At 42.3% G+C, this 15,892-nt stretch overlaps 2 protein-coding genes across 5 annotated transcripts; one reads left to right on the plus strand and one right to left on the minus strand.

Annotated features, from left to right (window-relative positions):
* Nucleotides 1–35: 35 nt before the first annotated feature.
* Nucleotides 36–10,220, plus strand: LOC120458941 (TGF-beta receptor type-1). Of its 4 annotated transcripts, none has more exons than XM_039646800.1 (8): nucleotides 36–695; nucleotides 772–1,083; nucleotides 2,308–2,425; nucleotides 2,527–2,732; nucleotides 6,602–6,829; nucleotides 6,892–7,125; nucleotides 7,182–7,705; nucleotides 7,775–10,220. In XM_039646800.1, the coding sequence occupies exons 1-8, from the start codon at nucleotides 638–640 to the stop codon at nucleotides 7,955–7,957; spliced, it is 1,863 nt and encodes a 620-aa protein (XP_039502734.1). In that variant the 5' UTR covers nucleotides 36–637; the 3' UTR covers nucleotides 7,958–10,220. The 4 variants fall into 4 exon arrangements, with proteins under 4 accessions (XP_039502734.1, XP_039502752.1, XP_039502743.1 ...); XM_039646818.1 differs by lacking the exon at nucleotides 2,527–2,732 and adding an exon at nucleotides 4,496–4,623 and having other exon boundaries at nucleotides 37–695; XM_039646809.1 differs by lacking the exon at nucleotides 2,527–2,732 and adding an exon at nucleotides 3,240–3,385 and having other exon boundaries at nucleotides 38–695.
* Nucleotides 10,221–10,586: 366 nt separating this feature from the next.
* Nucleotides 10,587–15,833, minus strand: LOC120451052. Its single transcript, XM_039634410.1, has 6 exons — nucleotides 15,812–15,833; nucleotides 13,533–13,863; nucleotides 11,757–11,883; nucleotides 11,201–11,429; nucleotides 11,040–11,145; nucleotides 10,587–10,980 (listed from the first exon to the last, which is right to left on the minus strand). Exons 2-6 carry the CDS (start codon nucleotides 13,791–13,793, stop codon nucleotides 10,966–10,968), a joined length of 738 nt encoding a protein of 245 aa, XP_039490344.1. The 5' UTR covers nucleotides 13,794–13,863; nucleotides 15,812–15,833; the 3' UTR covers nucleotides 10,587–10,965.
* Nucleotides 15,834–15,892: the final 59 nt, after the last annotated feature.

Genomic DNA, 15,892 nt, shown 5'->3' on the forward strand with positions numbered 1-15,892 from the left:
GTCCAGCTTGGGCACACTGCTGCAGGTGCGGTCACACTGTTTGCAAATCTACACACACCAGCGCGGTTTTTCGCTATACAAAATTGTACATTTAACAAAAAATAGCAGCAATTAATACAAACAAACGGTTGCGCCAGACACCCGAATGTGCTGGCTGCCCCGCGGAATATGAAATAGTGCCAATTCCTCCGCGCTACTGCCACAATCACGTGATGAAAATACGCCTGAAAAGTCGCCATCGTCCATGAAATGTAAAGCAGAGCAGAGCAGTTTTTCCAACCAACTTGGGTGGAGTGTGGAGTTCGAGTTTCGCAGTGCGGACCACCATCGGGATTCGCTAATCGTGGGAATTGGCAGTCTATATTCCCGGCCATGCCGCCGCCAAATGTGAGCCTTCGCGGGCGCCTTACCTACGCGATAAGTGCGCAGTTCGGGGCCAATTAGTGGCTGTCTGAGGTGTCCTTTGCCGCCTCGTCCTTTCGCGAAACAATAACCTCATTTGCAGGCCACAGACTTTGAACTTGCGACGCGCGTGTGCGTGCGTGCGATCGTGGAAAACAAAAGAAAAGCTGTCGGGCAGCACAAACAATAACAATAGATCGTGTCGCACACACTATCATCAGTGCGAATAGCCAACATGTTATCTGCGCCCTGGCTAATCTTCCTGGGCACTTTGCTCGGCGCCTCCGTTTGCGGTGAGTTCCCCCCAGCGGTTCCATTCCATTAATCTGGACCAGGTGTGAAACTAACCTAAAATCTCCCCCGGTGCAGCCTCCCCCATTGAATTCGTAATGGACACCAGCCTAAATGGCTCCAGATCTGATCCTGCGCCTGCATCCCATCATGGCAAATGGCCTACGATAACCAAAGCGCCAGCGCTGAGAGCTCCAACTGGAACCGCTGGACAGGCTTATCAATCGCCATCGTCGTCGCTGGCCGCTGATAACGGGAGCCTCGACAACAACGGTAGCGCCGTGTCCATGCTGCTCCCGCAAGACGGCGACGCATCCGGAGCAGTGGCCCCTGAAGTTACTCCCCAGCTGCCCATCTACATTGCTCAGCCCAGCGCGAAAAAGCCAGAAAGTAAGTTCCGAATGCCTAACGAAAGGAGAGCACACTGGGCCCAATGCACCCCGAATTATCTGAACAACAAAAAAGTGATTGATTTACAGTCCTGTTCCGGTGTTTACTTTCAAATTACTTGACTTCGGTTTTTGCCGAAAAGGAGTAAACAGAGTAATGGGTGTTTCATTTCCCTTGACTTAGGTCAAATCTATAAGACATTAGTCTCTTTCATTTTTGTTTATTAATTTAAATATTTAAAGAAACAAATTCAGAATTCCTTGCAAATGGTATTCAGTCGACGATATTTTCGATGTCAGAGGGATCATTTCTTCGTGTGTATATCGCGTGACTGTAACACTATAAAGACTCTGAACGCTTCTAAAAGGCCGTCTTCGTCTCCGCCTGAGCCTCCGATTGCGTTTCCATATAGTGACGTCACCTAGCCCCGGTGTCAATGAGCTGAGCCAGACAGCTCTCATGGCCCACTCCAACGCTGCCTGGTAGCAGACACCCCCACGTCTGGATGCATTTGCTTGCTGCACTCGCGCACTTGCAACTGCAGTCGGTGCAAAAAAAGCAGGCCTAAGCACTGGCTTCTCGCAGTAGGGGGAAGGGAAAACTGGTCGCATTGTCTGGCCCTCCACTTTGCACTTGTCTTCTCCGCGTCTGCTTTGTTAATGCAAAATGGTTTTGTTTTTGTTTCATCACGCTCTCGGCGGTGTCGGTGGCGGTAGAAGTGGATGTGGATGTCTATGTGACTGTCTGGGCGAGCGTGTGCCCGGCCAGGTGCCCCGGGGGCATGGTTATGGCAAATCCCAATTTGTGGTCAGGAGATGCCAATCAGCAAGTGGTTGATTTATGGGTTTCTTATTTCTCTAATTAGTTAATTTTTGCTGGCGCCTAATTGATAGATTTGCTTCAATCAGAGTCAGGGCATTTTCTTAAGGCGGAGGTTTACAGAAATGGCACAAATGGAACCCATTTAGTTTAAAAACTAACTTTTCCAATGAACTTTCCACAAATGAATAATATTCATTAAATTCTTTAGACGTAATTGGTTCTGATCACGTTCAAATAATAAAGATATAACGCTAACCGAAAATAATTTTTTGTTTCTTAGTAGGGTTGATTAGTAGGTTAGGATCGGAATTTATGGATTCAAATCTGAAAAATTCTGATAATACCAAATTTTGGTATTATGCAAAATTATCTAAATATTAATTTTACCTTTTTGTTCTGCAGACAAGATAAAATGCCACTGTGACACCTGCAAGGAATCTAACAACATATGCGAGACGGACGGCTTTTGTTTTACGTCTGTAGAGAAGAGCGCCGATGGCACCATCACCTTCAGCTACAGGTGAGTTCCGAGAGCCTGAGGAGCAGGCCTTTGATTAGGTTAGCACTTGCCTCTCAGAGCAGCCAGAGTGAATATTCTGACGCAATCGATCTGCAATGCAGATGTCTGCAGAACTCCCAAATTTTTCCACCGGGTCGCTCCATCTGGTGCAACGACGGACTGCACGGCGGACCCACCACCCGCCCAGTGGGTAGGAGTGGCGCCCACGCCTGCTGCAAGGACCGCGACTTTTGCAACCGTTTTCTGTGGCCCAAGACGAAGGACCAGCCAACTTATCGTGTGGAAGGTCGGCAGACCTCCGTCGAAGGTGCGTGCGCTTATGCACGTGTTTCGCTCTCAAACCCCTCCTCTCTGACTGCTACAATTTTTCTGTTCACTCGCACGCCGTTCGACAACAAGTTGTCCAGTTTTGATCGTTCTTTGGACTGTTTTCCCCTTTTATGCTCGTTGAGTTAAAGTTTTGAAATGATCATAACCCGAAATGCAGAGCACTACTAATGATGACCTGCTGAAAACCAGAGCGGCGTTATACACATTGTAATCAATATAATTATAATACTCTTCTTGCTACTAACCAGACTGCAACTTCAATTAGCAACACGCCGAAGGCAGCAACAACTACAGCTGAAGCTGAAGCAGAAGCAGCAGCAGCAACCATCAACCAAGCCAAGCAATACTAATTTGTTTAATTGTTATTTTTCTTCTATCTCCCGATATTTCCTTCCCTCCCTTCGGCTCCACTTGAATATATCGAACATGTTGAATAACCCCCGCTCGTTCACATATTTGTACACTGTGCTGTACGGTGACCCAGTTGCATGGTTGTCAAGTACAATATGCAGCGGAGTAAGCCCTTCGAATGCCTCACCAGTATCGAAAGGTTCGATACGTATAGGATTGATTGCTGTAAGAGTGATTTCTGCAATAAGAATGAGATTATGAAGAGGATATTTGAAACAGGTACAGCCGCATTCAAGTAACAACACACACACAACCAACAACAAAACAATTTCTATCTTTAGTTTGCACTCCTTTTCTAATTCACTGCGCCTAATTAGCACTGCATCAATATGATTAATAGATTAATTATAACAATTCAATAATGTGTAATAATAATTTTTGGTTTAGTTCAGTCTTTTTTCCTTCAGGTGTGCACACCAACCCAGTTCTCCCTTTAGCTTATTATTTACTTTGACCTCTTTGCACTTTTTTGCTTCTCGGACTCCCACATCTATTTTTCTTTATCTTACACTATTTTCTACTCTCCCAGCTTTTCCCTGTGGCACAAACACACACCATAAATTTTATACGGAATCCAGCCTACACCTTATCCTAGTAAATTACACGTATCTTTATGCATGCAAAAATATCTTTGTAGTTTGTAGAGATCAGAGCTTCCACTCAAGGGGCTAATTCGATTCGTCCTGAGAGTACTCCCATTCCCTTTTCGCTCGCGATTCGTCTTCGCGGGATATGTGTGGTTTTCCATGGACTTATAGTTTTTAATATTCCAATTTTTGAAGGTGTCTCCTGAACTGTCTCCCGAGCCTCAATAATAAGATATGCTGTTTTCCTTGGTATATTGTTTAGTAATACATGGTTTGGTTCCGATATTCACCTTGATTTTCTACTGCAAAGCTAACAATAACCAAAATTGTGGGAAAATAAAATACGGAACTGTGCTGATAAGTTGGTATACGAGTAAACCCGAACTCTCCCACATCTGGCAGTGGCTCCCCTCCGTAGTTCCCCGGTATATTGACGACCGTGACCGACTCCGCTTACTGCCTTTGCACACAAAACACAATTGTATCCACCTGCTGCAGCTGAAAACCCCACCCCAACCCTTTCCTGGCTGAGCTACCACCAAAAATAAATAAGTAAGGGCTGCTGCTAAATTTTAGCTCGTAAGTGGTAACCAAAGCTGCTTCGCTAGTGCACACTGCAACAACTACAACAAGAACAACCAGAACAACAAGTGCTAATCTTCTACCTAATTTAGATGTAGTACTAAAAAGCTAAAGCAACCTAGTAGATAAAACAAAAACCAACTAAATATTATGTATGTAGATGCATAACAGACCAGTTGCCACCTGAAGATCCTACCTCGTGCAAGTTAAATTCGGAAGCAGGCTCTTCTCAGTGCTGCGCCGAAGATTTTTGCAATACGCGTGAGAATTACAGTGGTGTCCTACCAGGTGAGAACAGCAATGCACCGCTAACACCGCCCAACAATTCAACCACCACCAGCCATCGAAGCAGCCACGCCCATGCCATAGCACCACCTCATTTGCGTAGTTTTTTGGTATACTCAAATTTGTAACACATTGAATTCACACAAGAAACACATACACGCATAAGCATACCTGGCTAACACACACCTCGTACCTCACGCCTCCAGCGAACGACCCCATCCCACCCCGTCTTCGTCCTTGTACGTCCTTGTATCTTTGAGGGGAGAGTAGGTATTATGAAGCCTGTTTCATTTTATGCCATAATGATTTTTTAGTTTCGTAATTTTTATTTGAGGGCTTTTCGAGAAGCATATAACTCGCAGAAAGCAATATGTGCTTTTAAAATACGTTTAAACTAATAAAAAAGAAGTAATACAAAATAAAACAATAAACTACTACAAAAATCTTGAAAATCAAATTTTACTCTGATAAAACAAACAAGGCGACTTTTGAAAGACCGAAAGGTGGTCTTAAATGGGAGTCGAAGTAACAATCCAATTGGGAACAGGGTTTTATTTCTAGTTTAGTTTCGTTGTTTGTGGTTTGTCGTCCTTGTTTACACATTGACTTCCTTTGCCACATTTCTTGTGAATCATACGCACCGGCCACATTGTTGTCTTGTCTGCTGGCCCACCGCTTGACCCCCCTCAACCCATACCCTTTGTATTGGCCGCCACCTTTCACCTGTCAACTGAGTTTGTGCCGCACAGTTCTGTGGGTTTTGTCTGCTGATCTGACCTTTGCGTCTTTATCGTATTGACTTGTTAAAACGCATTTGGAACAGGAGGCAGTAAGGAAGGCATTTACAAGCAACAACAAGGCCGTCTCAAGGGCCGTCCGAAGCGACAGCGCCAACCGCACAACCGCCCACCAGGATAAAGAGGAGCAGGAGCAGAGCATGTGGAGAAGGGGGAGGAGTTTCAAGAAGCCCTTGCAGACGACGGCCTTGCTCACCTCCTCCATTAGTCCACTTCTTCCTCTTCCCACCCCCAAGTGTCTGTGCCGGTGTTAGTGTGTGTATCTGTGTGTCTGCTCCGTTTCATTCATGTGCAATGCCGCTTTCAGAGCTGCAGTTGCAACTGCAAGTCGCAGTTAAGGTTTTTTCATTTCATTCATTAATGGCCGCAGTCTACGGCTCTTCATACTTTTTACCCTAGCAAAAGTTCCATTAGTCTATCTAGTGTTTAAAAATGAAACTATAGACTTTAACAAGGTTTTTTATGAAGCCGTACATTCTTGAACTTTGATTCTGAGCTTTAAATTCAACATTATAGTCTATAAAACCAAATGGAATTGATAGTAAATGTAAGAACACCTGGTGAAATCATGCTGACTAAGGTTATTTTTTATATGTGCTGAACTAACTTCAGATAGGGTAATTCAGTCGTCTAAGAGGTTCATTTAATCATATAGTTTTTCGCAGTTGTTCGCCCATTTCCATTGCACTTTTGTGTTTGTTCAGTGGGAGGTTGGTATGTGTGTATGGATTAGTCTGCGGAACATTTCGTTTGGGACTCGGGCTTGGATTTGGTTTGCTTCCATTTTTGTGAGCAGCCGCAAAGTTAGTTTTTTGTTTAATACGTTATTGTATTTATTAAGTAGTTTGTAAGCTGAATTGAATGCGAGGGTTTGTAAATAACTCGAAATATGCACACGCAGGTTAGTGATGTTTTTGTAAATAATTTATTACACTTAAGTATTATTAACCGCTTATCCTGTTTGGAATTAGCTTTTGGGCTGGAATTTGTTTTAACTCGTCTTGCACCCTATTTCTTAATGTTATCACGCACATCTTTTTGTTAACGGCCTCCTGCATGTCACTCTCGATTGATTGACTAACACTGCATTTTATTTGAATTTATTTTCCATTAATTCGATCACATTTACATGGAGCGTAATGCGGCTATCCTTAATAATTAATGCCTTTGTGGGTTTTGTCCAGATTATGTGCCACATAGACTAACCAGCTGGGAGTTTGTGGCTATCATCCTCGGGGCCACCCTCTTCATTTGCTTCACGGGCACTAGTACGTGGTATTATTGCCAGCGTCGCAAGCGATTGGCCAGCGGAAGGCCGTTTGCCAAGGAGGATTCGGTGTACGATCCAATATTGAATGGTAATACAACCATACAGGACATCATTGAGATGACCACCTCTGGTTCGGGTTCGGGTGAGTTCCATGGGGGGCGAGTTCCCTTCTGCATCTTGGCCTAATTTGTACTTCTCTTTCAGCTGGTCTTCCTCTGCTAGTGCAGCGCTCGATTGCCCGGCAGGTGCAGTTGTGCCATGTTATCGGAAAGGGACGTTTCGGCGAGGTCTGGCGTGGACGCTGGCGAGGCGAAAACGTGGCGGTCAAGATCTTTTCCAGTCGCGAAGAGTGCTCCTGGTTTCGTGAGGCGGAAATCTATCAGACGGTAATGCTCCGGCACGAAAATATTTTGGGATTTATAGCTGCAGACAACAAGGGTGAGATTTTAGGCCTTTTTTCCAATTGAAAACCTTTCTAAACATGCTCCTTTCAGACAACGGAACTTGGACACAACTTTGGCTGGTAACCGACTACCATGAGAACGGATCGCTTTTCGACTACTTAACCACGCACCCGGTGGACACCAATACCATGCTGAACATGTCGCTGAGTATTGCCACTGGTCTGGCGCATCTCCATATGGACATTGTGGGCACTCGCGGCAAGCCCGCCATCGCCCATCGTGATCTCAAATCGAAAAACATACTGGTTAAATCAAATCTTAGTTGTGCTATTGGGGATTTGGGTCTGGCCGTGCGCCATGTGGAGAAAAATGACTCTGTGGACATACCTTCCACTCATCGCGTCGGTACTAAGCGCTATATGGCGCCCGAGGTCCTGGACGAGAGTATGAATGATCAGCACTTTGACTCGTACAAGAGGGCGGATGTGTACGCTTTTGGACTGATCCTCTGGGAGATTGCACGTCGCTGCAACATGGGAATGATATACGATGAGTATCAATTACCGTATTACGACGTTGTTCAGCCAGACCCTAGCATTGAAGAGATGAAGAAAGTGAGTCTTTCGTGGGCACAACGTATGTGGACTGGTAATAACTAACATAATTTCATAATTTCTCTAAAGGTGGTTTGCATTGAGAAATGCCGGCCAAACATTCCAAACCGCTGGCATGCTTCCGATGTGCTTCACAATATGGCCAAGGTGATGAAGGAGTGCTGGTATCCAAATCCTGTGGCCCGATTAACAGCGCTTCGCATCAAAAAGACACTTGCTAGCATCAGTGTGGAGGACAAGGTCAAAAACTGATTGTGGCTTCAGTTTTACGAGTAGTCCTCGTGTCGCGCCCCGTGGGATCGGGGGCAGACAAGTAGTAGTAACCTGTAACCTGGCCCCGCGTTACCTTAAATGTCCTGGCAGCGCTTACGAAGCAGTTCCAGAAACCCGTTAAGAAATTAAACACAAAAAAGTTGTAAATATTATGTGCTAACTCATCCTTAAAGTTTCCAATTCTTTGCTTTGTTTCCGTTCAGAACGAGCTCGTTTAAGTTTTGTGTTACACCATCCTCAACTATTGTACATAACCTTCGTTGAAATTTTCGCCGAGATTTGCTTATTTCCGGGCAGAGTGATCAAGGCGGCGCGCCAAAAAAACTGCCGCACTGCCATTAGATCTACCAATTAGGGCCTAGTTATAACCAACCAAATAACACATTATATACAATATATATTTTTTATAAATCCTGTTTGCAAGCAAGATATGCCAGCAAACAAAACGATAAATACATAACGAAAACAAAACAGTAAGACTATGTCAAGACTGAGCAGCAGTGGAAAGCAGTGAGAAAACAGATTTAAACCGCAGACAATTTTTTGCCTGCAAGAAAATATACAAAACCAGCCACATCAGATCATCAGCAAGGAAGATAACTCTTTTAGACACTAACCAACAGATAAAGTCGATAAACTCAGGAAATCGTAACGTAAAAATAAAATGAAAAGAATCAAACGATTTGTGCGCGCCGTCTGCTCACAAACAGCTTGCCATGCCCACATCGCTTTTGCTGCTGCTGTGCCTCTAAAACTTAATAAGCACTACACTTCTCCCATAAGTATGTTTCCATATTGCTGAAGGCGCTTCTCTTTGTAATCTTATGTTTAAATTATTTTAAAAGGTCTACACCAAAACTCTCGACCCTGGCAAATAACAAAAATTGGTTGCATCTTCACGCATTCTTATTATTTTTGTTATTTCATATACGTTCATGTTGCCTATCAACCTATCCCTTAATAACCCCTGTTTCTTGTTGTTTTAAAACCAAAGCTTGCTCTTCCTATTTTATTGTAGCCATAAATAAGTAAACAAAACTATAAATTTGTATGGTATACTATATTCTCTTCTATTATAAATTGTATGGAACTAAATGTTTCGTGGTCAAACCTAACCCACTAATTTAGTTCCGGGTAATACAATATGTTTAATATCATAAATCAATTAAATCTCACATCAAATGCCATAAAGCTAAACGAGTCCATTACTAATGTATAAATATAAACACAGTCCATTACCAGAATGCAATAGTAGTTTCAACCATGTTTCCTTTGCCCATCAATACACGCCAGCTGAGAGATTAAAGTAAACATTAATTAACATTTAAGCTAAGAGTAAGAGTTTGTACGAGCAAGATTGTAATTAGGGTTATAATTTAATAGTACCTTTATATTGTTATTTTTTCGGTCTGCGAAATTTGCTTTCCTATTTTAATTTAAGCTTTCTGAAGTTAATCACATCCTGTACGAACACAATCGATTTCTTTGGAAAATCTAAACTAAATTTATAGCTATATTCGCGTACGTATACTTAGGTTTTGAAACTATTCCTGTAAGTGTAAAATCTGTACATATTATGTGCATTCTGTACACGCAAGTCAAACAAAAAACGAGACATGTTTCAAAAAAGATCGGACTTGATATTTGTTTGGCTGTTCCAAGCTAAGTTTAAGCCGAAAGTTGTTCTTAAGACTAACTCCCAATACACCCTCCAAAGGGGGCACTTCCTAAACCCCACAACCTTAGTCCCTGATCCAAACCAAAAACAACTTTAAAAAAAAGTGAGTTTAAGGATTCAATTTAAACCGAAGAACATAAAATCAACAAGAGACTTGAACATGCGCAAAAACATATAAAAATTAATTTTAAAAATAAATCCTATTTTGCTGGCCAAACATACTTTTGGTTCGAAATATTCAAAAATTCAAGAACGATTTAATTTAACGATGCACTTTGTGCGATTTATGTTAGGCTCAAGTAAGCGAAAAGTGTCTCAGCCATAAAGTTAGGGGCGAAAGCATTTGTAATGTGTATTAATCGTAAATGGATTGGATCATGAGAGATATATAGAATGTCAGAGAGTTAGAGAAAGAAAGGAGGAATGATTTACTTGGGTGTAATGTTAAAAACAAAAGCGTTGAATGTGTAAACAGAGTCTAACTTTTAGCTTTAAGCTGCGTTTTTACTGGCACTTTAAATAAAATTACAAAAATAAAAACAACCGAAAATATTTGTAAACGAATTTCCTGTTGTTTTTGTTCACTGTTTTCTGTCGTATTTCCAATTAATAGTTTATTAAGTTGGTTTTGGCAAGCATATACAATTTATTTTATATTTAGGTATGTTTTGGGTTATCGGACTTGGTGCTTTCGACACAATTTGACATCACCAGTATTTATTTAGGGTGCGCTCGTCACTAGTTGTGTAAGTGCACATAGTCGTGTTTTTGTTTTATGAAAACTTTGTTGCATAACTTGTTACAACTCAAACTAATATATTATATTTAAGAGTCTAAAATATAATTGGCCCAAGAATAAATTCGCTTACTTACCATTATCTTCATCATTTAAATACGAATGTATTTTTACCAAAAAAATTTAACTGAATGTGCTGATATTTGGTAATGCTTTTATTGTATTTGATTTACATTTAGACTTGAAACGATTTAATTGTTGCTTTAGTATGGTGTAACTGCATTGGAATACTCTTCTTTCTGCTATTAACATTGAATGCCTCAGTCAGTATTTTTGGAGTCTACTAAAAACACATCTAGATGTCTAAGATCGTTGGAGTAATAGCAAATATTTATATGCAGATTATAGAAATACAAATTAGGCTATAGCCATTTGACCTTGATATGTATTCGTTTAACATTTCGATATGCTTGAATATTGAAGTAGTTCTTACTCAATCAGTTATCCGATTCATTTTCTGTTAGACTTCTTCTTTTGGGTTTCCTGAGCTTTGCTACCTGAGAACTGTGATCTTCAGTTCCGGCGATGCTGCATACTCGTAAGAATATAATATAACAATGTATATTTTAAATGCACAATCATCTTACCTCTGCTCCGACCATATCCACACAGTCAAAGGCATCGCGAAAGTAGCCACAGCTCAGCTTGATGGCTGCCCGGTGGTGCAAACGCTGCTGCTGACAGCACATTCCGCTGGAAAGTGGAACACTTAGACCTAAGTTGGATAACCAGCGCTATTCGAACTTACTTGATCACCTGGCAGTCGCTGCTGCTGCTGCACTCGCTGCCCAGCGGTTGCCTCTCCTTCGGTCCGAATATGCCCTCCAGCAGCGATGAGGACCCTCCGGACTCCACACTCGGCTCACACCGCCACACTCCCTCCTGGGGGACCAGCATGCAGGAGCTGCCCTGCGGACAGTCCGCATGTCCCTGGCACAGATCCCGCTGACGGCCAAACACATATACGCATTTGCCTTCTGCAAAAAGATTGCGGTCAAGACAAAGAATTTCGATTTAATTTGCTTTAAAATATGTCAGAATTGGGGTAATTGTTGAGTAAAATTGTTGTTATATATGGTGGAATAGCATTAGTTGTTAAAATAAATCCATCTATGAAAAGAGTGCCACAGGTAGAAGGAAGCCTTCCCTGTAGAGCCAAGTCGAAATGAACGATAACAATGTTATCAATGTTTAGCTCGCGTAAATTAAATATTCTTTTAATTTCCTCGGTACAGTATTAACCTAGTAACGTGTAAATGCGTGGGTTGGATCACGGAGGACCAAGTGCAGTTGGACCAACTTACCACCGTATGTGCTGACGCATACTCCGGAAGGACAGCAATCGTCGTTGAGGAGGCAGGGGCGGTCGGCGCAGGGCGTGTCCTCAATCAGCGGCTCTACAATTCCGTAAACTTCGGTCTGTGGGCGCATCTATGGAGAAGGTCGAATGCGGTGGCAATTAGTGCGGCTTTTGTTGGGCGTACGGTGCGTATGCGCTATATTTCCCCTTACTGCGGTGCTGCAGTTGTTTATCAATAGCGCTGCCACTCGTGGCGTGGTAATTAATTTGAGTTTCAACGTGAACTCGGAAATTTCCGGTGATTGAAACCAGTGTGTCAGGGGGCCAATAAAACCATACAAGCAACAAGGTTCCAATTTCAAATTGCTGCAAAACACTGCGCCAGACGCTTTCGGGTATTTGTGGCATTCCAAAACAACGTTCACGTTTTAAACTAAGTTCGAGTGGTGCCATTTTTATTGAGTTTGGCGCTTAGCTGTATTAGGCAGGAATCTTTTTTTGGTAGATATTGTATACGCAAATATCCGTAACACTTTTACAAGACAGCATTTTATTTGCATGAATAAAATGCTTATAAATGCTTATAAAGCATGAATATTTTGTTTGCTTAAAAGATAGTTTTGGAATTCGTACAAGAAAGTACAAGAGTAAAAGGGTATACTAGTTTAATATGTATATAATAGACAGAAGGAAGTGTTTCCGACCATATAGTGTATATATATTCTTGATCAGGATCAATAGCCGATTCCAACTGGCCATGTCCGTCCGTCTGTCCGCCAGTCCGTATGAGCGCCTCGATCTCAGGAAGTATATAAGCTAGAATGATGAGACTAAGCTTGCAGCTTCCAAAGAAACATACGGAGCGCAAGTTTTTTTTACAAATGTTGCCACGCCCACTCGAACGCTCACAAACTGCCCAAAACAGTTCTGATATTTTTCAACATTTTTGTTAGCCTTGTAAATTGCTTCTCGATTTGCCAAAAATCTTTTGAAACGCCCATTCTAACGCCCACAAACCGCCAAAAACTGTCAGTGTGGAAATTTCTACTTCGCCCTTCTACTAGCTGAGTAATGGGTATCAGATCGGCGGGGAACTAGACTATAGCGTCCTCTCTTGTTTTGTATTTGGCTTGTAAATTTCTATCGATTTTCTAAAAACTTTTTTAAACGCCCACTCCCACGCCACCACTATAAAAAAATGATTTTAAATTATTTATATTTTGTTATATATCTTGTACCTCCCTTTGGCCACGCCCACTCCAACAAAACTAACATGTCCAAATTTTTAATTGTTTTCTTTTTTTTATTATTTTTTCCCCCAATTTCTACCAATATTTCAGAAAATGATGACATATCTCGTTCGCATATCCACTACCTGAGAAAGGGGTATCTGATAGTCGAGGAACTCGACTGTAGCATTTTTGTTTGTGTTTGTTGTGAGCAGTCCCTGTACGAAATTAATACGTGAAGTTCCTGGGAATAAAACTAAGGCTTAAACACTATACTGTTAAAATGCGACAAAGAATTATTCGCAGTGACTTTTAAGGAGCTTAATATACACCCTATTACCACCAAGAAATCTTAATAAATTCCAAAAAAATATTTGAAGCACCATCTTTGCTGAAATGGATCTTTCAATTGAATTTAGCTAAACATTTTCAATGTTCCTTTTAAAATTTTTCGTGCTTTGCCTGTCAATCTTCTTTAGTAGTCATATACTCTGTAGTTCCGCCCTGCAACTACTTGCAATCACAGCCACCACCCACACTCCCGCACTCACCTGCTGCGATGGAGACAGCGGCTGGTGCTGTTCCTGCTCGGCAGCGCCATAGAGGCCCAGGTAGTCGTCGAGGCGTAGATCCGCGGAGCCGGAAAACGGGGCTCTGCGGTGCATCAGGTTGCGCGAGTCCCGGCCGAAGAGGGCACGCTGCCAGGCGTTTCCAGATGCGAACGGGGATGTGGACGCGGCGAGCGAGGGGTCCAGCTGGTGGGCCAGGCCCAGGAGCAGCAGCATGGCTGCCCACCTCGGAAAAATGCTCATGGTGGCCACGTTAGTAGATCATTACTAGTGGAAAGACCGTTTCTATGGCCGCTCGCCTTCTGCCGGTGAACTGTGAAAACGAAAAGCAAGTACACGCTTAAGTTAAACTTATGCCTGGAAGGGAATCGATTGCTGCCCTCCGGGACGAGCAAACTTCCGTGTTCATGAGCTCGAGTGGAACTCGCGGCCTATAAATCGCTGTCTTCCAGCGAGGAGTCGCATCAGCGGTTCTATTAACGTTTCCCGGCAATGTTCCCGTCGGGCAGCTCATTAAAATTGTCAGCTTACTTTTAGTGTTATTACCGGCTGTGCCTTAATTTATGTATTCTCCGACTTGGTTCGCTCTCGTGGCTCCATTTTATTACCCGAGGAAAGTCTTATATATAAATTCGAAAAGGCACATGTCGGTGGGTAACAGTTCATACATTAAATTTGGGTATTGTTGCATATTATAAATACAGCATCAACCAAATTAGGCAAAATTTATATTTTCATTTATACCAAAAACAATTTTTGGAATATTTAAATATTAAACGAAATAAAAATGTTGTTTTACTCAGAGCTACGGATTTCTCCCAACTTTATTAAAGGAGATTCATATTCACACGTTAAAAAAGAAATTATAATACATGAAAGTTAAGCCTGCCTGGAAGAACACGAAAACTCAAAGTGAATTTTAACTTCCTTTTAATAGTGATGTTAATTGTATTCAGTTTCGTGATGGCTTCCCCTAGGAAAAGTAATTAAAACAATTTATGCAAAAGCTGCTGGCAAATGAATTTACAGTCTAAAACAACTTTTAAATAACTTCTAATGTGGGTGATGTTATGCGCACTACGTCAACTTAGTGGAAAGTGTTCGTCCCTCAACTAAAATAGCAATGCCAATAGTATTACTGGCCCTAAGTAGAATCGAGCTAGATTGTCATATATCGTTGCCTATTTCTTTGGGTGACACTTTGTGGTATTGCCCAGAGTCATGGCCGACTGTGGCTTGATTTAGACATCTCTTAAACGGTCGATAGGCAACAGTTGTTAGCACTCCATTAATAAGTTAGAGGGTGAAAGGCTGTAGGTTCACTAAAAGCCAGGAAAAACATTTTCCGGCGTGGGTGTGCAATTTCATGAATGTGGGATTGCCGCGGTTCGGGCGAGTGTACTTGACTGAGTCCCTTTTTGATTCTCCTTTAGAATTTTTTAATTACTTTCTCACACTTTCACTGGACGCGGCTTCTCAATGTTTCTGTCGTCCCAGTTCTCGGTTTTGTCGACAAGCATTTTTGACCTTTTTGTAGCCGAGGACAGTAATTAGTCTGTTATCAAATCTTGACTAATTGCGTTTCAGCCCAAAAAGGGCGTGCTTTGGTCACCCGTTAGGGAAATTAGAATTGATCCATGTGTCTTTCCTTCCTTAATTTACCAAAGTGCTCGTGCTAGCGACGTGACTTCTATAACCATTTCTAAATATGTCTCTAATTGCATTTTCCCACTTGAAAGGTTTGGCGATAAGTTCTTCTTTTACAGTTACAAATTTACAAATGAATTAACATTAATTATACCTGCTTAAGCAAGCGTAAAAAAGCAATAAAGGTTATACTAAGTGGAAAGCGATTCAACTCATCAAAGCACCATTTTACGCCTTACTAGAGTAAAAGGTTCAAACGGAGTGGATAAAATCCCAGTCGAATTAGCTCTAAATAACGCACCGTGCCGGTAATGGAATACCTTTTAATGGCATATCCTATTTCACGCCTTAGCCTGAACTCAACCAGGAATTTCATCTACGCTCGACCCACATTAAAGTGTGAGAAAGCGGTTCGCGGTTGAAAATAAGACCCCGATTTTCCGGAGTTGACTGCGACACGCCCGCAAATGCACTTAAAGTGCAGATGCATGGTGGTCCTGCACCCATCCGTGAGCAGGATGGATTGGTTATACCAATACACGTGTCATTTTTCACTTTCACTTTCGCCGAACGCGAACGGGTGGGGGAAACGGTCCTTGTGGCGCACAACATACCTGCTGGTTGGGCGTCCTGTCGGCTACTGAATGTCTGACTTGGCTTAAACAACACCTGTCGGCTTGCTGCCGCCATGGAGC

This window comes from Drosophila santomea, chromosome 2L (assembly GCF_016746245.2).
Source record: "Drosophila santomea strain STO CAGO 1482 chromosome 2L, Prin_Dsan_1.1, whole genome shotgun sequence".
NCBI lineage: Eukaryota > Metazoa > Arthropoda > Insecta > Diptera > Drosophilidae > Drosophila > Drosophila santomea.